General features: G+C 39.6%; 1 protein-coding gene across 1 annotated transcript in view; it reads left to right on the plus strand.

Annotated features, from left to right (window-relative positions):
- Positions 1–22,473, plus strand: part of PAPPA2 (pappalysin 2) — a 282,314-nt gene that overhangs the window by 19,685 nt on the left and 240,156 nt on the right. The window contains exon 2 of the mRNA XM_032611278.1: positions 16,322–17,393. Within this exon, the coding sequence (XP_032467169.1) occupies positions 16,322–17,393 (1,072 nt within the window). The remainder of the gene's footprint in view (positions 1–16,321; positions 17,394–22,473) is intronic.

Here is a 22,473-nt window from a genome sequence, read left to right on the forward strand (position 1 = left end):
GCTCTGGGCTTTCTGGAATTGAGGTTCCATGGCCATTTCTGTGCCAAGGACAGCATTTTTGCCTGGACTTTATCTTCTTCTACCTTGGCCTGTAGTTAAATGATCTCCTCTATAAGACTCTCTCATGGATAAATGTTCCCTCCAGGATTGGGCTTTGCCCAAGAAAATCTCTCCACAGGTTTTGCCACATGTGCTGTAATCCAACCTTGTAGGACTCAGAAGGAAGCCGCTTATTATGGGATGGCTGGGGAAAGCATCATGGGAAAGTCTAAGCACCTGTAGACGCACAGTGGAAGGAACACTTGGTCCCCCTTGCATCATACCTCTAGGTCAGATGCAATTGCAGGATCAATGGGCACCCCTGCCCTCCACCCACCCACCTCCGGGACTGGTGGGATATCCTCCTTCTCTGAGTCAAGATTCTCATGACTCAATTTGACTTTCATAGCAGAGCAGGTGCAATGTAGGAACTAAAACTTGGTCTTCCCTTCACCCTGTGGGAAATTCACAGGTGTTTAAGATAGGCTCTTGCCCTCAAGGAACTTTCAGATTGCTTGGATGCATAGGGAAAATAGCAGCAGTACCATGAGGGTCAGCAAGCTGCAGCAGAAAACTCCTTTGACTAAAGTGGTCAAGCAAGGCTTCATGGACAAAGTGAAGCTCAGGTTAATTTTGAAGGGCACACCCACAGGTGGGAGGCACTTCAGGCAAAGGGAGCTCTATAGCATTATTTGTGGGGTTGAGACTGTATTTGGAATGGTGGCGTTTGTTAGGAAAGTGACGTGTTGACTGTAGATCAGGATTTTAATCGGAAAGCGTATGGGAATGAAGTCTCAGTGCATCTTTCTCAGCATTGGGCTTACATAGGCTCTCAGACAGGGACATTTTTTGACTTTTCCATTTATTTCAACACTCTGAAATCAAAGTTTGCATAATGTTCTTGAAACACAGACACTTTTCGGCCTTGAGAAGGAAAAGTGTATGAGTGGCTCCTTTTCCCCATTTGTCATTACCATAAAATAGGAATGCCAAGGACAGGTTGATTCCTGACAGTTCTCAGAAGATTCCTTTTGCTCTCACTTCATATTGACTTTTATGACTCCTGGGGTGGATACTGTCCTCATTAGGTTGCCAAGAACACTGTTGAAGTGTAACTCCCTCTATCTGGTCTTGTGTTCAGGGGCCCTATTCTATCAAAACCAACTGGCAGAAGATTCCAGTAGGGGAGCAGAGGGGATTTCTGGTGGAGAAGGAGGTGAGCAGTCAGAATAGTCTGACTGGCTTGTTTGAGAGCAGCTCCTACCTGGACCATCTCATTTCCCTTCTCCGTTACACTCTCTTCTAATACAGAGTCCTCCTCCACCAGTTACATACCTAGTGGGGAAACCAAGAAAAAGGAAGAAATGGAGATGGAAGCCACTGGCTTGGAGCAGAGTTTTCAGCTGAGTGTTCTTCACATCAGCTCCCCTCCCACCTTCTCCAGCCTTTAGTCACTGTCCTGGTTTTGGGATACGAAGCTCCCACTTTGTTTCAGGGTCCTCTAGAATTGACTACTGAGTGTCATGTGTCACAGTAAACCCCGCAGGGCCACCCAGACATTTTACTAGATGTCAGTAAGACAGCCTGTCAACTTAGGTATTGGCCAGCCTGGAGATATTAACTGCTATGCTAACCAGTCTGTTCTCTCCTCCAAACTATTTCCAGGTGTGGATGTCAGCCTGCATATATTTTTTTGAGAATCAGATCCCAGTCACCTTCAAGAAGTAGTCTGAAAATTTGTTAATGCCACACTCACCAGCTCTTTTGCTCTTCTTGCTTCAAAAGAAAAATTAACCATTAATTTTTAGAATTTGAAATGTTTTAGTGCAGTGGAAAGAGCATGGGCTTTTTGGTCAACGAGATCTGGTTTTGATCCCTGTCTCTGGTTCTTCCTAGATGTAAGACTGTGGAAAACTTGCTTAACTTCTGTGATCCTCAGTTTTTTGGTTTTTAAGTGAATACAGTAAAATTCAGTTCATACATTTGTGGTAGGGTTTAAAAGGGCTGGCACATGTCCAGTGTCTGAAGCGTCGTAGATATTTAATAAAAGATAGTTTAAGTCTCTTTATTTCCTTTTGGCATGAGCAGATCTCCTGAGTGCAAAGAAAGAACCCCAAAATGAAAAGAATCAGGATTACTCCTCTACAGGGGCCACATTTAAAAATTTCTACATTAAACAGTTATTTATAACTCTCTGGCTTTGATGTTCACTACTACTTGAAATTTTTTCACCCAGGGAGACTAGTTGATTCTATTAATTCTAAATTCTGGCAATTAATAATAGTAGAGAACTGGATGCAAATGATTTTTCTGGAGGACCCACATGAGTATATAGCTCTGTTAAGGTACCCACGGTCTCTAAAGACAAGTTTTGGAGTTGAGAGCAGGAATAAAATGGAAAAGATATGCTCTCTCAATTTACTTTCCTTTCTCTGAAAACTTAAATACAAGGTAAAGTATTTGAACAATTTTAAATTTAGTAAACACTGATGCATAATGGAAGCCAGTTCCAAGCAAGAGCTGAAAGAAAAATCTTTTTAATTGAGGTATAATTGATATAACATTAGTTTCAGGTGTGCAACATAATGATTTGATCTTTGAATGTACTGCAAAACGATCACCTCTATGTCTAGTTACCATCGTCACCATACACAGTTACATATTGTTTTTGTGTGTGTGATGAGAACTTTACTCTCTTGGCGGCTTTTGAGTATTCACTACAATATTATTGACTATAGTCACCATCCTGTACATTATATACCCATGAGTTACTTATTTTATAACTGGAAGTTTGTACTTCTTGAACCCCTTCACCCATTACACCTAACCCCCATTCTCCTACCCTTCGGGTTACCACCATTCTGTCCTCTGTATCTATGAGTTTTGTTTTGTTTTTTAGATTCCACATAGACGTGGTAAGTGAGATCATACAGTATTTTTCTCTGTTTGACTTAAAAAAATATTTTATGGAAGTGTAGTTGATTTACAATGTTGTGTTAGTTTCTGGTGTACAGCAAAGTGATTCAGATATATATATATATATCTTTTTCATTATGGTTTATTACAGTATTGACTTATTTTACTTAGCATAATACCCTGAAGATCCATCCATGTTGTCACAAATAGCAAGATTTCATTCTCTTTTATGCATGAGTAGTATTTTATTGAGTATATTTACCACATCTTTCTATCCATTCATCCATCAATGAACACTTAGGTTGTTTACATATCTTGGCTATTGTATATAATGCTGCAGTGAGCACAGAGGTGCACATATCTTTTCAAATTATTTTCATTTTCTTCAGGTAAATACCAAAGGCCGAATTGCTGGATCATATGGTAGTTCTAGTTTTAATTTTTGAGGAAACTCCATACTGTTTTCCATAGTGGCTGCACCAATTTACATTCCCACCAACAGTGCAAGAGGGTTCTCTTTTCTCCACCTCCTCACCAACACTTGCTCTTTCTTGTCTTTTTGATAATAGCCATTCTGACAGGTGGGAGGTGATAATCTCACCGTCGTTTTGATTTGCATTTCCCTGATGAATAATGATGTGGAGTCTTTTGTAAAATACCTGTTGACTATCTGTATGCCTTCATTGGAAATAATGTGTATTCAGATCTTCTACCCTTTTTAAAACCAGATGTTTTGGCGTTTTGTTTCGCTATGGAATTGTTTGAGTTCTTTATATATTTTGGATATTAGACCCTTATAGGATATAAGATTTGCAAATATTTTCACCATTTGGTAGGTTGCCTTTTCATTTTGTTGATGGTTTCCCTTGCTGTGCAGAAGTTTTTGCTGTTGTTTGTTTGATATAGTCCAACTTGTTTATTTTTGCTTCTATTGCCTTTGCTTTTAGAGTCAGATCCAAAAAATCATTTCCAAGACCAATGCTGAGTCACTTATATTCTATTTTTTTTAGAAGTTTTGTGGTTTTAGGTCTTACATTCTAGTCTTTAATCCATTTTGAATTAATTTTTGTGTATAATATAAGATAGTGGTCCAGTTTCATTCTTTTGCAAGTGACAATCCAGTTTTCCCAGCAGCGTTTTTTGAAGAGGCAGTCCTTTTTTTCATTGTATTCTTGGCTCCTTTGTCATAAATGAATTGATCATATACATGTGGGTTTATTTCTGGGCTCTCTATTCTGTTCCACTAATCTGAGTGTCTATTTTTAATGCCAATTCTATGCTCTTTTGATTGCTATAGCTTTGTAGAATAGTTTGAAATCAGGGAGCATGAAGCCTCCAGTTTTGTTTTTTCTCAAGATTGCTTTGGCTATTTGGAGTCTTCTGTGGTTCCATACAAATTTTAGGATTGTTTGTTCTATTTATGTGAAAAATGCCACTGGAAATTTGATGGGGATTATATTGGATCTGTAGATTGCTTTGGCTAATACACACATTTTAACAATATTAATTTTTCCAACCCATAAGCATGAAATAGCTTTCTATTTATATGTGTCCTCTTCAATTTCTTTCATCAATGAGTCTTTCGCCTCCTTGGCTAAATTTATTCCTAGGTATTTTATTTTTCTTGATGCAATTATAAATGGATTGTTGTCTTAATTTCTCTCTCTGATAGTTTGTTGTTAGTGTGTATAAACACAAGAGATTTGTTTATATTGATATTGTATCCTGCAACTTTACTGAATTTGTTTATTAGTTCTAACAATTCTTTAATGGAATCCTCAGGATTTTCTATATATAAAATCATGTCATTCACAAATAGTGACAGTTTTACTTCTTCCTTTCCAGTTTAGATGCCTCTTATTTCATTTTCCTGCCTAACTGCTGTGGCCAGTACTTCCAATACTATGTTAAATAAAAGTGCAAGAGTGGGCAACCTTGTCTTGTTTCTGAAGTTAGAGGAAAAGTTGTTAGCCTTTCACCCTTGAGTATTATGGGTGAAAGTATGGACTTGTCATACATGGCCTTTATTGTGTTAAAGTATTTTCCCTCTATGCTGACTTTGTTGAATGTTTTTATCATAAATTGAGGTTGAATTTTGTCTAATGTTTTTTCTGCATCTATTGAGATGATCACATGATTTGTATCCTCCATTTTGTTAATGTGGTATATCACGATTGATTTGCAGATGTTGAGCCTTTCTTGCATCTCTGGAATAAATCCCACTTGATCATGGTGTATGATTTTTTTTAAATGTGCTGTTAAATTTGGTTTGCCGATATTTTGTTGAGAATTTTTGCATCTATGTAATCAGGGATATTGTCCTGTAATATTCTTATTTGTGGTGTTCTTGTCTGTTTTTGGTATCAGGGTAATAATGCTGGCCTTATTAAATAAGTTTGGAAGCGTTTCCTCTTCTTCAATTTTGTGGAAGAGTTTGAGAAAATAGGTAATAGATCTTTTTTGAATGTGTGGTAGAATTCACCCGTGAAGCTGTCTGGTCCTGGGCTTTTGTTTGTTGGGAGGTTTTTGATTATGGATTCATATCCTTACTAGTAATTGGTCTGTTCAAAATTTCTATTTCTTCATAACATTTCTTCTACTTGGAAAATCATATATTTCTGGAAGCTTATCCATTTCTTCTAGATTGTCCAATTTGTTGGTGCATAATTGTTCATAATAGTCTCCTATGACCCTTTGTATTTCTGTGGTATGTGTTGTAACTTCTCATTTTGCATTTCTGATTTTGTTTAATTGAACCCTCTCTCTTTTTTCCTGGCTGAGTGTAGATAAAATTTGTCATATTTGTTTATCTTTTCAAAGAACCAGCTCTTATTTTCATTGATACTTTCTATTGTCTTTTTAGCCTCTATTTCATTTACTTCCACTCTGATCTGTGTTATTTCCTTCCTTCTACTAACTTTGGGCTTCTTTTATTCTTTTTTTAAATTCCTTTTAGTGTAAGGTTAGGTTGTTTATTTGAGAGTTTTCCTGTTTCTTGAGGTTGGCATTTATTGCTGTAAACATCACTCTTAGTACTGTTTTTGCTTCATGTTTCAGGTTTTGGTGTGTTGTATTGCTATTTCCATTTTCATTTGTCTCAAGGTATTTTTTGATTTCTGCTTTGATTTCTTTGCTTACCTATTGATTTTCAGTAGCATGTTGTTCAATCTCCACATATTTGTGATTTTTTAAAAACTTTTTCTTCTTGTAATTGATATCTGGTTTTATATCATTGTGGTCAGAAAAGATGCTTGAAAAGAAGATTTCAGTCTTCTTAAATTTATTGAGACTTGTTTGGTGGCCCAACATATGACTCATCCTGAAGAATGCTTCATATGCATTTAAGAATGTGTATTCTGCTGCTTTTGAATGGAATGTTTTATATATAACTATTAAGTCTATCTGGCCTAATGTGTCATTTAAAGCTAATGTTTCCTTATTGATTTTCTGTCTGGGTGATCTATCCGTTGATGTAAGTGGGGTATTAAGTTTTCTGCTATTATTGTATTACGGATTTCTCCCTTTGGGTCTGTTGTTATTTGCTTTATATATTTATGTGCTTATATGTTGAGTGCATAAATATTTACAAATGTTATATCCTTTTGTTGGATTGACCCCTTTATTATTATGTAACACCCTTCTTTGTCTTTTATTACAGTGTTTGTTTTTCTTTGTTTTTTATTACAGTGTTTGTTTTAAAGTCTCTTTTGTTTGATAAAAATATATCTACCCCAGCTTTCTTTTGGTTTCCATTTGCATGGAATATCTTTTTTCATCCCTTCACTTTTAGGCTGTGTGTGTCCTTACATCTGAAGTGACTCTTTTGTAGGCAGCATATAGATGGGTCGTCTTCTTTTTTTTTAATCCATTCAGCCATTCTATGAAAGAATGATTCTTAAAGTTTTAAGACGATGTGACCCAAATGTTTGGCTTCAGTACCACCATCATTTTTCGAGTTACATCACTTGATCTGATTTTTCTAACCCATGGGCTTTCATAGTTCAGTTTGGTGTTGAGTGATTTCATAAATCATGTTGATGATCTGGTCCCTCTGTTCCTCCCAAGAATGTGGTTTTGATGAATAAACAACAGTTATAACGTGTTTGCTTCTATCACATGTACATCCAAAGTTATAAAATCTCAATGTTGCACAAGCTCAGAATTTCACCACGTATATTGTGTTGGCTTAGACTGTGTTGGCTTTGTCAGCCTTTACTCTGCTAGACTGAGAAATCTTCTAAATGTGGAGATTGGTAATTTTTCTTTTTTATCAGAGTCCATCTTTCTTCTGCTTGGTGGAGTTAAGGAGGCAGGGCTGGGGATCACTCCTGAGGGCATGTGGATGAGCCGTGGAGGTCTTTCTGTGATCCGAGTTTGTGACTGAAGGATTTGAAGAGCAGACCTGGTATGGACAGATTTTATTTTACAGGAGCAGTCAGTCACTGAGTACTTTGGTAATTTTAAGGCTCAAAACCCAGAGTGGAAGAAGCATATACCGCACCCCCCACCCCTTTAAAAATACTTTTTTTTTTAAAGAGCAGTTTTAGGTGTACAATAAAACTGAAAGGAAGATACAGAGATTTCCCATATATCCCTTGCCCATACACATGCATTGCCTCCTCCATTATCAACATCACTCACCAGAATGATCTTTTATTTTTGTATTATTTTTTTAAATGTTTTATTCTCAAGGATGACTTTTCACTGACACATCATAATCACCCAAAGACCATAGTTTACTTTAGGCTTTAATCTTGGTGCTGTACATTTTTATGGGTTTGGACAAAAGTATACTGAGGTATATCTACAGATCATTTTCACTGCACTAAAGGTACTCTGCTCTTCCTATTCATGTCCCTCCCCTCACCCCTGGCAACCACTGATCTTTTCCTTTTTTTCTGCGGTACACGGGCCTCTCACTGTTGTGGCCTCTCCTGTTGCGGAGCACAGGCTCCGGACGCGCAGGCTCAGCGGCCATGGCTCACGGGCCCAGCCACTCTGCGGCATGTGGGATCCTCCCGGACCGGGGCAAGAACTCGTGTCCCCTGCATCGGCAGGTGGACTCTCAACCACTGCGCCACCAGGGAAGCCCAACCATTGATCTTTTAACTATCTTTATAGTTTTGCCTTTTCCAGAATGCCATATAGTTGGAATCATACAGTATTTAGCTTTTTCAGATTGGCTCGTTTCCCTAAGTTAAATGCGTTTACATTTTCTTCATGTCTTTTCATGGCTTGGTAGCTAATTTCCTTTTAGCACTGAATAATATTGTATTGTTGGGATGGACCACAGTTAATATATCCATTCAGCTACCAAAGGATGTTGTGGTTGCTTTCAAGATTTGGCAATTATGAATAAAGCTGCTATAAACATCCATGTGCAGGTTTCTGTATGGACAGAGTTTCAACTTTCTGGGGTAAATAGAAAGGATCACGATTGCTGGATGATATGGTAAGACTATGTTTAGTTTCTTAAGAAACCACCAAACTGTTTTCCAAAGTGGCTATATCATTTTGCATTCCTACCAGCCATGTATGAGAATTCCTGTTGCTTCACATTTTCACAAGTATTTGATGTTGTCAGTATTCTTGATTTTGACCATTCTAATAGGTGTGTAGTGGTATCTCATTGTTGTTTTAATTTGGATTTCTGTAATGACATATGATGTGGAGCATTTTTTCATATGCCTCTTTGCCATCTGTATATCTTCTTTGGTAAGGTATCCACTATGGTCTTGGACTTGTTTTAAAATTGGGTTGCTTATTTTCTTATTGTTAAGTTTTAAGGGTTCTTTGTATATGTTGGATAACAATCCTTTGTCATATGTGTCTTTTTTTTTTTTTTCTTTTTCTTTTGCGGTATGCGGGCCTCTCACTGTTGTGGCCTCTCCTGTTGCGGAGCACAGGCTCCAGACGTGCAGGCTCAGCGGCCATGGCTCACGGGCCCAGTTGCTCTGCGGCACGTGGGATCTTCCTGTAACGGGGCACGAACCCGTGTCCCCTGCATCAGCAGGCGGACTCTCAACCACTGCGCCACCAGGGAAGCCCCATGTGTCTTTTGCAAGTGTTTTCTCCCAGTGTGTGGTTTGTCTTCTAGTTCTCTTGATATTGTCTTTAGAAGAAAATTAGTTTTTAATTTTAATGAAGTACAGCTTATGAATTATATCTTTCATGGATCATGTCTTGGTGTTATATCTAAAAAGGCATCATCATACTGAAGGTCATGTACGTTTTCTTTCCTGTGTTATCTTCTACAAGTTTTGTAGTTTTGCATTTTACAGTTAGGTCAGTGATCCATTTTGAGTTAATTTTGGTGAAGAATATAAGATCTGTGTCTATATTATTTTTTTTTGTTTGTTTTATATGGGGATATCTGGTTGTTCCAGCACCATTTGTTGAAGAGCCTGTCTTTGCTCCATTATGCTTCTTTTGCTCCTGGCCAAAGATAAATTGATTATATTTATGGGCTCTCTATTCTGTTCCATTGATCTATTTGTCTACTCTTTCACCAATACCACAATATCTTGATTACTGTAGCTTTATAGTAAGTCTCAAAGCCACACTTACCCCTTTTTAATTTTAAAAAATCAGATGACCAGCAAAGCAGCCACATCTACTTTAATAGTCAGGGGGTGAAGGAGACACGTGGTGGCTTGTATCTGCTTTCCTTTTGAGTCTTTCTAGTGGTGGAACTGGCTCAGACTAGCTCACCAGAGCCAATTGTACACGTCTCTTCCCAACTCCATGTTCAGGGACATCAGTAAATTAAAATTGGCCATTGTTGGAATATTTACACCACAGAAATTAGCAAATGCCAACAATCAGTGTTTGTTTGTTTGGTTTTATCCCTTCAGAGAACCAGTTGTTAAACATTCATCTGCATAACACTGATTTTGTATCCAATTTGTTCTTCCCTTTGATAGTTCATCATCAAATTCCTTCTAGTCATCACAGGTAATGCTTATTAATCACTTTGTATGAGTTAGGCACTGTGCTGAGATCCTTCACATGTGTTCTTTAATTCTCATAACAATGTCATGAGGTAGGTCTGTGATCTCAGCTTGTGGTTGAGGGATGCTGAAGAGAAGACCAGTGGTGGACAGATTTTTATTTTACAGGTACAATTTGCAAGTGAGTAAAGTGAGGTTCAGCAAGATGATGTAATTTTTCTGAGGTCACACAGCATGTTAAGTGGTAGACTGGAGACTGTAGCTTCTGGCTGACTCATGCTTGTAACCACCATGCACTATGGTCTTCCCCAGCATAGAAAACTGTTCTAGGCTCAGAATCATGACACGTTGGCTCTAGTGTACTCTACGTACCCAGACTGACACCTGCCCTCTCAGAACCTCAGTGTCCTCATCTATATAATAAGGCTGGTGAGGATACTCATCTGCCTAGCTCACAGGATGGCTTTACCATTTAAATGATAGTTACAGCAGATTGCTTTGGAAAGCTTAAGTACTGTATAAATGGGAGATATCATTACATGATAAGAAGTGAAGGAAAAAAATATTAACCAAAAGAATACTACATCACAGTTAAGAAGATTCAGCTAAAGTGGATATTTTATATAAATGCAGGTTCTATGAAATATTACAGTAAATGTTTCTGGGTGAAATGGCAGGACCTTTGATCTGGGAATGCCTGAACTTACCTCTTGAAATTCTTTGGCTTTGGGTCGCCCTAACCTTCCCAGACACTCTGATTAGTAATCAAGGTGACCTTAGTTTCATGGGCAGATTTGATTGGAACTAAGTTATTAAGAAGGTAGTCTAGTGCTGGAAAGTTGACATTTAGTAACTTCAGGGAGAATTTTTGCCTTATTATGTCCATGGTTTAGTAAAGGTTTGTTTTTTTGTGGTTTTTTTTGCTGTTCACATAGCTATTTATACTTCCAACTGTCAGCATATTTCATTGTAGTTGTTTATTTAAGGTTTATTTTCTTGACTATACTGAACTCCTGATGATGTCAAATAACCGTATGATTATTACAGAAATCCCAAGCGCCAAGTACTGAGATCAGCGACTAGCATTGCTGCATAAATATCTATCCAACAAGTGCATGGGTGAACTAACTACGTGGAACTCTTGTGGTGTTCATGTATATCTTATGCCACAGTTGTCCATCTGTAAGCTTTGAAAAATTTCTTAATTGCAGTTGGAGCTAGTGTGTGAGGCAAGGTCAACCACATGGTGTTTCATGCTAGAGTTCATCTGTGTGTTCTTAGGATATCAGAGGCATTTGGCAGCAGTAGGAAAGCCTCAAGGTATTCCCTAACTTACACAGTCCAAGCCCCTTACTGTGTTATACAAGACCTACCTTGACATGTTTCACCTCTGGTGCTCTCCATCCTGCCACTGTGTGGAATGATTTGTAATTCTTTAGCCTGACCAATTCTTACACACTCTTCAAGAGTAGGTTTGGGTCTCATCCCCTCAGGAAATCATCTCTGAACTATGGGTTGTGATTAGGTTTTGTTTTCACTCACCTATGTATTTCTTTTTTTTGGTTTGTTAGTGTTTTTTTGTTGTTTGTTTTTGTTTGTTTTTTTGCGGTACACGGGCCTCTCACCGTTGTGGCCTCTCCCGTCGCGGAGCACAGGCTCCGGATGCACAGGCTCAGCAGCCATGGCTCACAGGCCCAGCCGCTCTGCGGCATGTGGGATCCTCCCAGACCGGGGCACGAACCCGTGTCCCCTGCATCGGCAGGCGGACTCTCAACCACTGCGCCACCAGGGAAGCCCTCACCTATGTATTTCTTGATGTTAGTTCTGATATTATATTAAAATTACTTCCTATGTTGCCTGTTCTCCCATGAGACTATAACTCCTCAAGTGCAAAGACTACCTTTTCTTCCAAAGCTGAGAAGAGTGTGTACATCTGGCATGAATGAGATGTTCAGCAAATATTTGAGGAACTGAAATGACTAATTCCAAGTGGAATTTCTTTTTCTAAGAAGAGCAAGACAGTGAGATGAAATGTGAACCCTTCAAGGCTTAGTGGGGTGACAGCACTTCAAGTGGCCAAGCATGATCCTCTTCCCCCCAGCTAGGGGTGAAGCAGAGAGCTTCCAGGTTACGGGTTCAGTGTTGGGGCTAAGTCTGTGTTTGTCTGAGCACAGACTGCAATTCTAGTTTAACTGCAGTCTGGTTTATTCAGTCTCAAGGGAGAAGAGAATCAGATAATTTTCCATTCAATACCCTACAGATTGGAGGAACAGATTTTAACCAGTACAGACTATAAGAATATAGAAGATGCAGGGGGTAGAAACATTTATTTACTCTGTCCTTGTAAATTTTGAAAATCCCCACAAGGACACACTCATGATGTCATGAAAGAGGTTGGGGTGGCTGGCAGTGATTCTCAGGGAGATGTAAGCATACTATGCTTCAATGCCACAATTTCCCCTCTTGGAATAATAGATCTTTTAGCGGGAGCAGGGGACACTTATTTCCATTTCAGTAGTCTTAAATGTGAGTTGTATTATAGATAATAAAAAGCCCCAATTAATAATGAATCCTAGACAATCCATTAATCATATTCTCTAACACCATCATATCTGTGCACTTATTCATAACAGGCTCCTGTTTCTTTTAACTGCCTTTCATTCCACTAGTTTTCTGAATTAATGAGCAAGAACGTATGGTTACGTAGAGACCTCAGACAGACCTAAAATGCTCTATCTGATGTGATCTTTAAACAAATGGTTTAAAACAAATGGTTTAAAAGAATTTCAGATGCGATTTCCACTTTCATGTCTGACAACCTATTGATAACAATTTTTCTAATTCTTTCCACTGGTTGGAAAAATTAAGATTCCCGACTTCTGTCTTCTGCATTTCCATCCACTGAACAGCAGTCAGAAGCTTGATTTGTTTTGTTTGTTTTTTTGTCTTTTAAAATTTATTTATTTTATTTTTGGCTGCGTTGGGTCTTCATTGCTGCATGCAGGCTTTCTCTAGTTGTGGAGAGCAGGGGCTACTCTTCGTTGCCGTGCGCAGGGTTCTCATTGCAGTGGTTTCTCATATTGTGGAGCATGGGCCCTAGGCACGTGGGCTTCAGTAGATGTGGCATGCAGGCTCCATAGTTGTGGCTCGTGGGCTCTAGAGCGCAGACTCAGTAGTTGTGGCGCATGGGCTTAGTTGCTCCGTGGCATGTGGGATCTTCCCAGACCAGGGCTCGAACCCAGGTCCTCTGCATTGGCAGGTGGATTCTTAACCACTGTGCCACCAGGAAAGCCCTTGATTTGTTTTTAAAATATAGAATAACAGCAGCTCTCAACATGGTTTCACAAGAATCTGTATTTGTGAAAGTTCCACTTGTGATTCTGATCCACGGCTAGTGTTGATGACATTGGTTTCTTAGTTTGTTTGGTTTGCTATAACAAATATACAACAGACTGGGTGTCTTAAATAGAAGAAATTTATTTCTCACTGTTCTGGAGGCTAGGAAAGATAAAGGCACCAGCAGATCTGGTGTCTGGAGAGAACCCTTTTCTTGGTTGGCAGATGGCTGTCTGTCTTGTATCCTCACATGGTGGCGAGCAGAAAGAGAAGCTAGCTTTCTTCTTAAAAGGACACTAATCCCATCATGAGGGCACCACCTGCATAACCTAATCACCTCCTGAAGGCCCTATCTCCAAATATCATTCCCAAATGAATTTTGGGAAGACATAAATGTTCAGTCCACAGTAATCGGGTTGGAAAATTCTATTTGTTAAATATGGTTTTTTTTTTTCCTTCTCTGGAATGAGTGCAGGGCAGTGCTTCAACAATTATTTACTCTCTTCCTATAGATGAAGTATGAGCAGTGGTAATACAGCAAATAGAATGCAGTTATCTAGGTACCTAGTGAGGTTTCACATATGCTGCTGTGACATCTTATTAAATTAGAGAGTAAATAATCATTACTTTCATAATCATTCAAAAAGTAATACTTCTATATACTTTCTACAACTCCCAACTAAAATTGACTATTTTAATGCTCTTGGCCAATAAATCCTTTCTAATATAATTACTAAAATTTAGATTAATCAGAACTATACTAGTATGAAAAGAAAATTCCATCTTCTGTGTAGTACCTCAAGAAGTTAGAAATAACATTTTAGACACACTATAATTTTAATAGCTTCCTATGAGCTAAGTAAGTAGAAACAATTATTTTGTTGCTACTAGAAGTTCTAAGGACAATAAGTTAATGTGTTCAAAATTGCAGTTAGATGCTGGCAGGTAACAAGCTAATTATCTAGTAATTTATAAGTCAAGCCTAATAATTTATACCACAACTCATATACACCTGTATATGCAACAAATATGAAATAGCCTCCTCCTCAATTCTTCCTCTTAAAAACCAGCTGATTGGGCTTCCCTGGTGGCGCAGTGGTTGAGAATCTGCCTGCTAATGCAGGGGACACGGGTTCAAGCACTGGTCTGGGAAGATCCCACATGCCGCGGAGCAACTAGGCCCGTGAGCCACAACTACTGAGCCTGTGCGTCTGGAGCCTGTGCTTCGCAACGAGAGAGGCCGCGATAGTGAGAGGCCCGTGCACCGCGATGAAGAGTGGCCCCCGCTTGCCACAACTAGAGAAAGCCCTCGCACAGAAATGAAGACCCAACACAGCCAAAAATTAATTAATTAATTATTTTTTTTAAAAAACCAGCTGATATTTACTAGTTGAGAAGTTAGTAACTCCATGGTTCTGATATTAAATATTGCAGCACATTTCTTCACAGGTTAGTGGATGGACATAATTAAGGCTAAATGTACTTATGAAAATAAGTGAACCAAGGAGAAACTATGAAGCAGGAAACTTACTACTGATCTCACTAGGTTTGTCTGCTTTTTTGAAAATCTACCCAGTACAAGAATTGGTAAAGCAGTAATTGTTACATTCCTTTACCATACAGACCTCAATGTAAAAATAAACAAAAAACTCCAAACAATACTAGAACATCACCATTGTATTATACCTAGTCATCACCAGTACTTGGAAGTCTAATTGTTAGAATTGCTAGATTGGGGACGAGTTGCTTTTGTTAAAAAGAACATTTTATTTTTTAAATCACAAGTTATTGATTTATGTTAGAAACAGAAGAGAAGATAATCTATCATTTATGAAGAACATAGCTACTTTTAAGACACTTGCCTGCAATTAGAATGGGAGGACTCATGGCTTTAAAATCCAAACTGTCCATAGAGTGGTACTCTTTGAGTGGATTATATAGGAGCTCAGGTAAATAAGTAAAACTGTTGGCTGGGGGAGGCTGGGGAAGAATAACTCTTGGTTTTAGCCTCAGGTATCTATCTAAAGGCCAGCCGACTTTTCTAACATTCATTCATTAGTTAAAGCAGTATTTACTAAGCATTTCCTGTGTGAATGTACTGCCTCTATGTAAATTACAATTGAAAGCTGCTGTTGAGACCCTGCCTATAGTATAAGAGGGACCAGGAGGCTGGTGGGTTCATAACTGCAGATGGATTGCTGGGAACGTTCAAGGCCTCCAAATTGCCTTCAGTCTTCCTATTTCATCTGTGGTCCTGTTACATCTGATTACTTCTTCCTGCTGCCAACTTGTTAGTGACATAGTTATCTACAGGAATTCCTTCCTTTGTTTATGGGACTTAATAGTGCTGGGCCTCCTATGAGCAAAGTGGTAAGTAAGGTAGCATGTGGTGAGGAGCTTCGTTTACCTGGGAAAGTTCCACTTCTGTACTCTGGTGGGCGTTATTGGTTATAAAACAATCATTCTTATAATTTGACTAGGTTTATTTAGTCTAGGACCGTGGGGCAATGTCATTTTGCTTACTCTGGGGAACAACTGTTCACTATGATGGGTATCCTTGCCCTTGGGCACTAGAGGGAATAACATGTCTGGGATGTTACAGTCTTCTCCTTATTTTCCCCGCAAGAATCATCATTTCAATATTCAATAGAGAAAAATGACCTTTTGAAGGGGTAGGAGATTACTAACTTTTGTAAAAACCATGAAGGCACTCATGACTTCTGAGGAAGTGGAAAGAGTGGGAAGTCATGGACACAGAGTCACCCTGAGGAACGTTTGTGACAGAGTGGTGAGGATGGTTTTCACTTGCATTAGACATCCCCTTACAACTTCCACTTTAGTTATTTAAAAACACCAGAATGCTTTAAATTGGATGAAATCTCAAGTTAAGTTCCTTTTGGGGAAAGATGTTGCCAGCCTGATACGGGGTACTGGACAGGCAGCTTAGGTGGAGAATCTGTATCACTTATTTTTTTCCCATGAAAAACCTACATTCTTGCTATTTATATGGGTTTTCTTCTCCCTTTCTCCATCCCCTTTGTATCTGGTATTTCTCCCCTCGACTCTTCCTTCTTTCCCAGGTGTGTTTGATAACTGCTCCCACACTATCAGTGACAAGGGCTGGGCCCTGGGGATCCGCTCAGGGAAGGATGTGGGAAGGCGAGATGCTCGCTTCTTCTTCTCTCTTCGCACTGACCACGTGAAGAAAGCCACCATTGTGATGGGTCACGGTCGCTATCAACCAGGCAAGTGGACGCACGTGGCAGCCACTTACGATGGACAGCGCATGGCCCTGTATGTCGATGGCACTCAGGTGGCTAGTAGTCCAGATCAGTCCGGTCCCCTGAACAGTCCCTTCATGGCATCTTGTCGCTCTTTGTTCCTGGGTGGGGATAGCTCCGAGGACGGGCACCACTTCCGTGGACACCTGGGCACACTGGTCTTCTGGTCGACGGCCCTCGCACAAAGCCACCTCCAGCACAGTCCTGAGCAGCCAAGCGAGGTGGAGGATTTGACCACCCTGCTACTGACAGCCAGTTTTGAGCCCCTGGAAGAACAGTGGGCCCCCTTTAGAGACGGGAAGTACCCACGGCTTGAGGTTCTCCAGGGCTTTGAGCCGGAGCCTGAGATTCTGTCACCTTTGCAGCCCCCGCTCTGTGGGCAAACAGCCTGTGACAACGTGGAACTGATTTCCCAGTACAGCTGGCACTGGCCCCTTCGGGGAGAGAAGGTGATCCGCTACCAGGTAGTAAACATCTGCGACGACGAGGGCCTGAACCCCACCGTAAGTGAGGAGCAGATCAGTCGGCAGCATGAAGTGCTCAATGAAGCCTTCAGCCGCTACAACATCAGCTGGCAGCTGAACATCCAGCAGGTCCACAACTCCACCCTGCGCCACCGTGTTGTGCTCGTGAACTGTGAGCCCAGCAAGATTGGCAATGACCACTGTGACCCTGAGTGTGAGCACCCACTCACAGGCTACGACGGGGGCGACTGCCGCCTGCAGGGCCGGTGCTACTCCTGGAATCGCAGGGATGGGATCTGCCACGTGGAGTGCAACAACATGCTGAACGACTTTGATGATGGTGACTGCTGTGACCCGGAGGGGGCTGACGTGCACAAGACCTGCTTCGACCCTGACTCGCCTAGGAGGTAAGGGACTGGGGCTTGGGGTATCTGGCTTGTAGGGTACATTCCTAACATCGTTTTATCCTTCTGGCTTCTGGAGACAAAAGAGTGTTCACACAGCCCCCAAATAAAACATTCATCTACTCCACCAGATATTATTGAACTTCCATGAAGTACCAGGTGTTGTGTTGGGTGATTAGGAACACAGAGATGGTTAAGACGAGACACAGCCCTCACAGCTCACTTTCTATGGAGCAGACAGCTGTGTACGTGGTGCGAAATGCACACGCACCAGGTGCTTAAGACACAGGAAGGCTGAACAACTTCGTCTATCAGAGGAAGCCAGGGCATCTTCACAGACAGCAAACAAGGTATATGTCAATAGAAACCAATCAGCACCAGTTATACGTGAGCATTCCTTTTATAGTCTTAGGTTTCCAGCAAAGTAACAGGAATTCATGAGGAGGCCCATGTGTGAAGCAGTTCGAGCAGTTCAGCAGCTTTATGAACATAAGACATTCTACGTCTAACCACAAGTCTCCTTTAGATGACTGGAGGCTTCCTCTTTTGCCCCATTAAATTCCATTCTCCACACGGCATCTGGAAAGATCCTATGTAAAAGGTAAATTAGATCCTGTCACTCCCCTTCTTAGTTTTTTTCCCACTGTTCTTAGAATAAAATCCAAACTCCCCTCCTGTCTCCTACATCACAACCTGACCCCTGCCTTCCTCTCTAGCTTCCTCCCCTGCTCTCCCCACCCACACTGCACAGCCTCACTGTGACTGTTCTGTTCCACTGAACAGATCAAACTTGTTCCTGCCCCAGGGCTTTGCACTATCTGTTTCATCTTCTTGGAATCCTCTTTTCCTTGGTCTTCCCTTGGTGAGTTTTCTCTTGTCATTCCAAAATCTACTTAAATGTCACCTCCTGGAGAGGCCTTTCCTGATCTCCCAAGTTGACTAGTCAATCGCTATTATGTCAACTAATTTAAATTCTCTCTATAACACATCACTTCTGATGTTTTTCTTGGGTATTTGTTTATTTGTCTTTTCCTGGCTTGGAATATGAGCTCTATGTGACCAGAACACTTGTTACATTCCCAGTGCCTAGAACAGCGGCTGAGACGTAGTTGCTTATTTCATGTTTATTTTAATGAATAAATGGATCTGATGTGTCATCTGTTGTGAGACAGAAGCCAATAGGAGGATTTCCATTTGATGGTTGATGCAGGAGTTGGGGAATGTTAGAGGGAGGTAAGAAAGGAGAGAGGTGGGTGGTAAACTTAGTAATTTGTGGATGTGGGAAAGGGTTCCCCATTTATAACTGGTACCTTTGTACGAATTATAAAAAGGCCCACACCTGAGGTAGGGTGTAGTGTTGGTGGGAGGTGGGAGGACTAGATCTCAGCTTCCACCCAACACCTGGATGGCTGCCTTTGTGGGTTTTGGCCATGATTTGTGTGGTAATTCATGGTCTTGCGTGTGGTCAGTCCTCTTGGTGCCCCTGTGCATGGGCAGTTAGCACCAATGAATAGGTTCACCTGTAGCTCAGGTGTCTGACATCAAGGATCGAGTGTAAGATTTGCAATCAGGGGACAGAGTTGAGTTCCAGAGTCCTTGCTACTTAACCAGCTGTGTAAGTTGCGCAAGTCGCTTTTGTAAACCCAGATGTCTTGTCTGTAAAATGAGGGTGATTGCAGTAATACTTTGCATTACCTATATCTTTGGGTTATTTTTGTGAAACAAATGAAATAAGGTACAGGAAAGTGCTTGGTAACTCTAAAGTTTTCAAAGTACAGAAACAGTTCTAAACTAACGTTAGTTATTATCATTATTAGAACTGACAGATGGGAAGCCTTTGTTTACATAATAATACCCAGGGAACTGATCACATTACCAGAAATATTTGCATAAGAAAGATTCTGTTTGGGTTTGGTTTTTAGATTTTGATAACCTTAAGCAGAAGCTAAACCTCACTAACAACGTTTGCCAACTCTTAGGATCTCCAGAGAACTCTCCAGGGAAATCTGGCTTGTTCTCATTTGTCTACTAGCTCATTACAACCACCCACTGCCTTGACTGAGTGAGCTGTCTTTCAAGGTACCCAGGCATCACTCTTCTTAGAGTGGCCCCTTGTGTCTCCAAATACTTACTGCCACTGCCCTCATCCGGGTGTTTATAACTTATTCCCCTTACCACTTCAGAGTTGCCATGGTAACTTATCCTTTTCTATCTGTAGACCCAGACACGTTTCAAACTTTCTTACCCCTACATGCAAAACTCACTTTGTGGAATAAAAGGAACTAGTCATACTTTTTTGATAGTTAAAAACATTTAAATAAAAAATAAATGCTCCTGGTTAAAATATCAAATTGTACCAAAAGGAAGAATGACAATCCCCTGCCTAACTCTTCCTCATCCTTCTCCACTCTCTAGCCTTTCTCCCATATTTAATTATTTTACTTGCCTCTTTTGGTAATAACCTCCATGTACATATATCCAGATATTATATTTATATCACTTGATTCATCAATTTTATTTTTTTTTTTTAATTATTATTATTTGGAGGGGGCCATGCCATTTGGCTTGCAGGATCTTAATTCCCTGACCAGGGATCAAACCCACATCCTCAGCAGTGAAAGTGTGGAATCCTAACCACTGAACCACCGGTGATTAGGACTGATTCATCAATTTTAAACATTATGCATAACTTGCTCTTACTACAAAGATGAGACTTTTACTTTGTCTCCTCCCTCTCCTCTGCATTTTTCTAATATAGTAATTTTACTATTTTTGGTTGAGTCACATATATGTATTTACAACATTATGACTATAGAATATTTTTCTTTTGGTTGCAGAACAGAGTTTTATTCTTTTACTATATTTCCTTTCTGGCATAGCTCCCCCACTCTCCCATACACATACACCCTCCCCCTTGAGTCTCTATTTCCTCCCTCCCTCCCTCCCTCCCTTCTTTTATCTTCCTTCCTTCCTTCTTTTTTTGATATCTTCAATCATTTTCAAATGCTTTATCATATTAGCTAATCTATAGAATGTGTCTTTTTTTTTTTTTTTTTAACACTCCTCTGGAACTCTCCTTTCAAGTTTATTCCATTTTTTTCTCTCCTCTTCTGACTTGACCAGTTATCTTTAGTTCTGCTTTGCAGTTGTCATCCTGGAATTTCTCTTCACTGCTTTTGTGAGGGGGAATTGGAGTCACTATGTCCTGAATTTTATGAACCTCTCTTAATTTACAACCTCATTTTACTGGAAAACATCCTTAAGTAACTTTCTAAGAAAGGATGTTTTAGGTAACTTTTTCAGAAAAGCATTTCTCAAAATGTTTTTATTTTGCCTTTACCCCAAACTGATAGTTTGTCCTGGTGTAAAATTTTGGGTTGGAAAACATTTTCTCTTAAATTTTTGAAGAGATTCATTAGTTGCCTCTGTGTTTTAGAGGTGAATTTTTTTCCTATTAAAAATTGTTTTTGAATTTTAACCTTGTTACTTTAGGGATTTTATGATAATTTCTTTTTAAGTGTTGGCCTTTTATTCTTCTTTTGTTGATATTCAGTGGTCCTTTCAATTTGGACACATGCCCCTTACCTCTGGCAAATTTTCTGAAGTTATTACTTTGATATTTCTTAATTCTCTGATCTCTTTTTCCTCTCTGAAATGCCTGAGGATTTATTTCCTGAACTTATTCTCTGTCTTTTTTCTCACTTCTATCTCTTTGTTATTTTGTTCTATATTTTGGAGATTTCCTTGAGTTTATCTTCCAACTCTTCTATTGAATTTTTTTTAATTTTAGCAATCATATATTTAAGACTTTACTCTTTGATTTTCTATATTAGTCTGTTTTTATTTTAAGGATGCACCTGTTTTTGAGGCTAAAAATAAGATGAATTCTGAATTTTTTCTATATCTGATTCATCTATAGTCAACTTTTACTATATCTGATTCATCTATAGTCAACTTTTATTTTTCCTTTTTTTTTTCTCTTAATTCTTATCTGTCTTTCATGCTGGTGGATTTTCTCAGATGTCTAGTGCTTATTCACAATAGGAAACACACTTTCATATCTCTATTCTTATGATTTAAAAAAGGATATTTATCTATGAATTTCCTCTTTTAGAGGGAGAAATCTGAAGGCAGACTGTAGTGGAAAGGATAAGTTTTCTTTTTCCCAATTCCCTTATACTTATTTCATGTACAGACCTTTTATTCATACTCCATCTTCTCTGCCTTGTATTTCTTGTGCTGAATTTTTATTATTAAAAACATTGACTGTTTTTCATAACTCTTATTGGCAAGAACCATATTTTGAAAAAATTATTTATCAAGTTCCTGTGATGTGGCAGACACAGTAAGCTAAAAAAAGGGACAAATATAAAGAATACATAGAGTAAGTGTTAATACCTTAGTGGAGGGATTTAGTAATTTTATCTAAATACCTGGGTTGAAATCCAGTCTGAGGCACTAAAAGCAGAACATAGAGTATAGACTGCTTTTCTGTGCCATGGCTTAGACTGTTTGAAAGGACTTTGGATTCATAGAGGTGTAGATCTCTGGATTTCTATGAGGGCCTGTGACTTGGTAGAGTTGGTGGTTGTGTCTGAACTAAATTACCCATATCTAGCAGCCCTATTATTACAATTAAATCACAGTGCTCAAGTTCACAATTCCTTTATTTTGTGACTCTAAAGAGACCCAACTCCCAACAAATTTTTCCAGACATTTTTTGAGGAGCAGAGCGTGCCAGGCAGAGAGTCCCTCTACTCAGGAGCTCACCATTTAGTAGGGGGTGGTTGGGAAGTGGGGGACACACCTACAGATAGATTACTAACGTGCAAGTACAGTGATTGCTTTATGAACAATCCTTCCTGTTTCTCAAATCCTGCTCAATGTTCCCTCTTCCCCCACCCCCAGCAAGAAACCAGAAATGTAGCCCAAAGGAGTTCCTCTCCCAAAAGCTCTGACAGGAGGAGAGAGCCTGAGGAATACAGCACCAAACATCTGTAACCCAGATGGGCCTATCAAAGGGAGAGTATTTATCAGACTTGGGGCTGGTCAGAAGGAGATATGAATTATAGATATATTACCC

This window comes from Phocoena sinus, chromosome 1, assembly GCF_008692025.1.
Source record: "Phocoena sinus isolate mPhoSin1 chromosome 1, mPhoSin1.pri, whole genome shotgun sequence".
Classification (NCBI taxonomy): Eukaryota; Metazoa; Chordata; class Mammalia; order Artiodactyla; family Phocoenidae; genus Phocoena; species Phocoena sinus.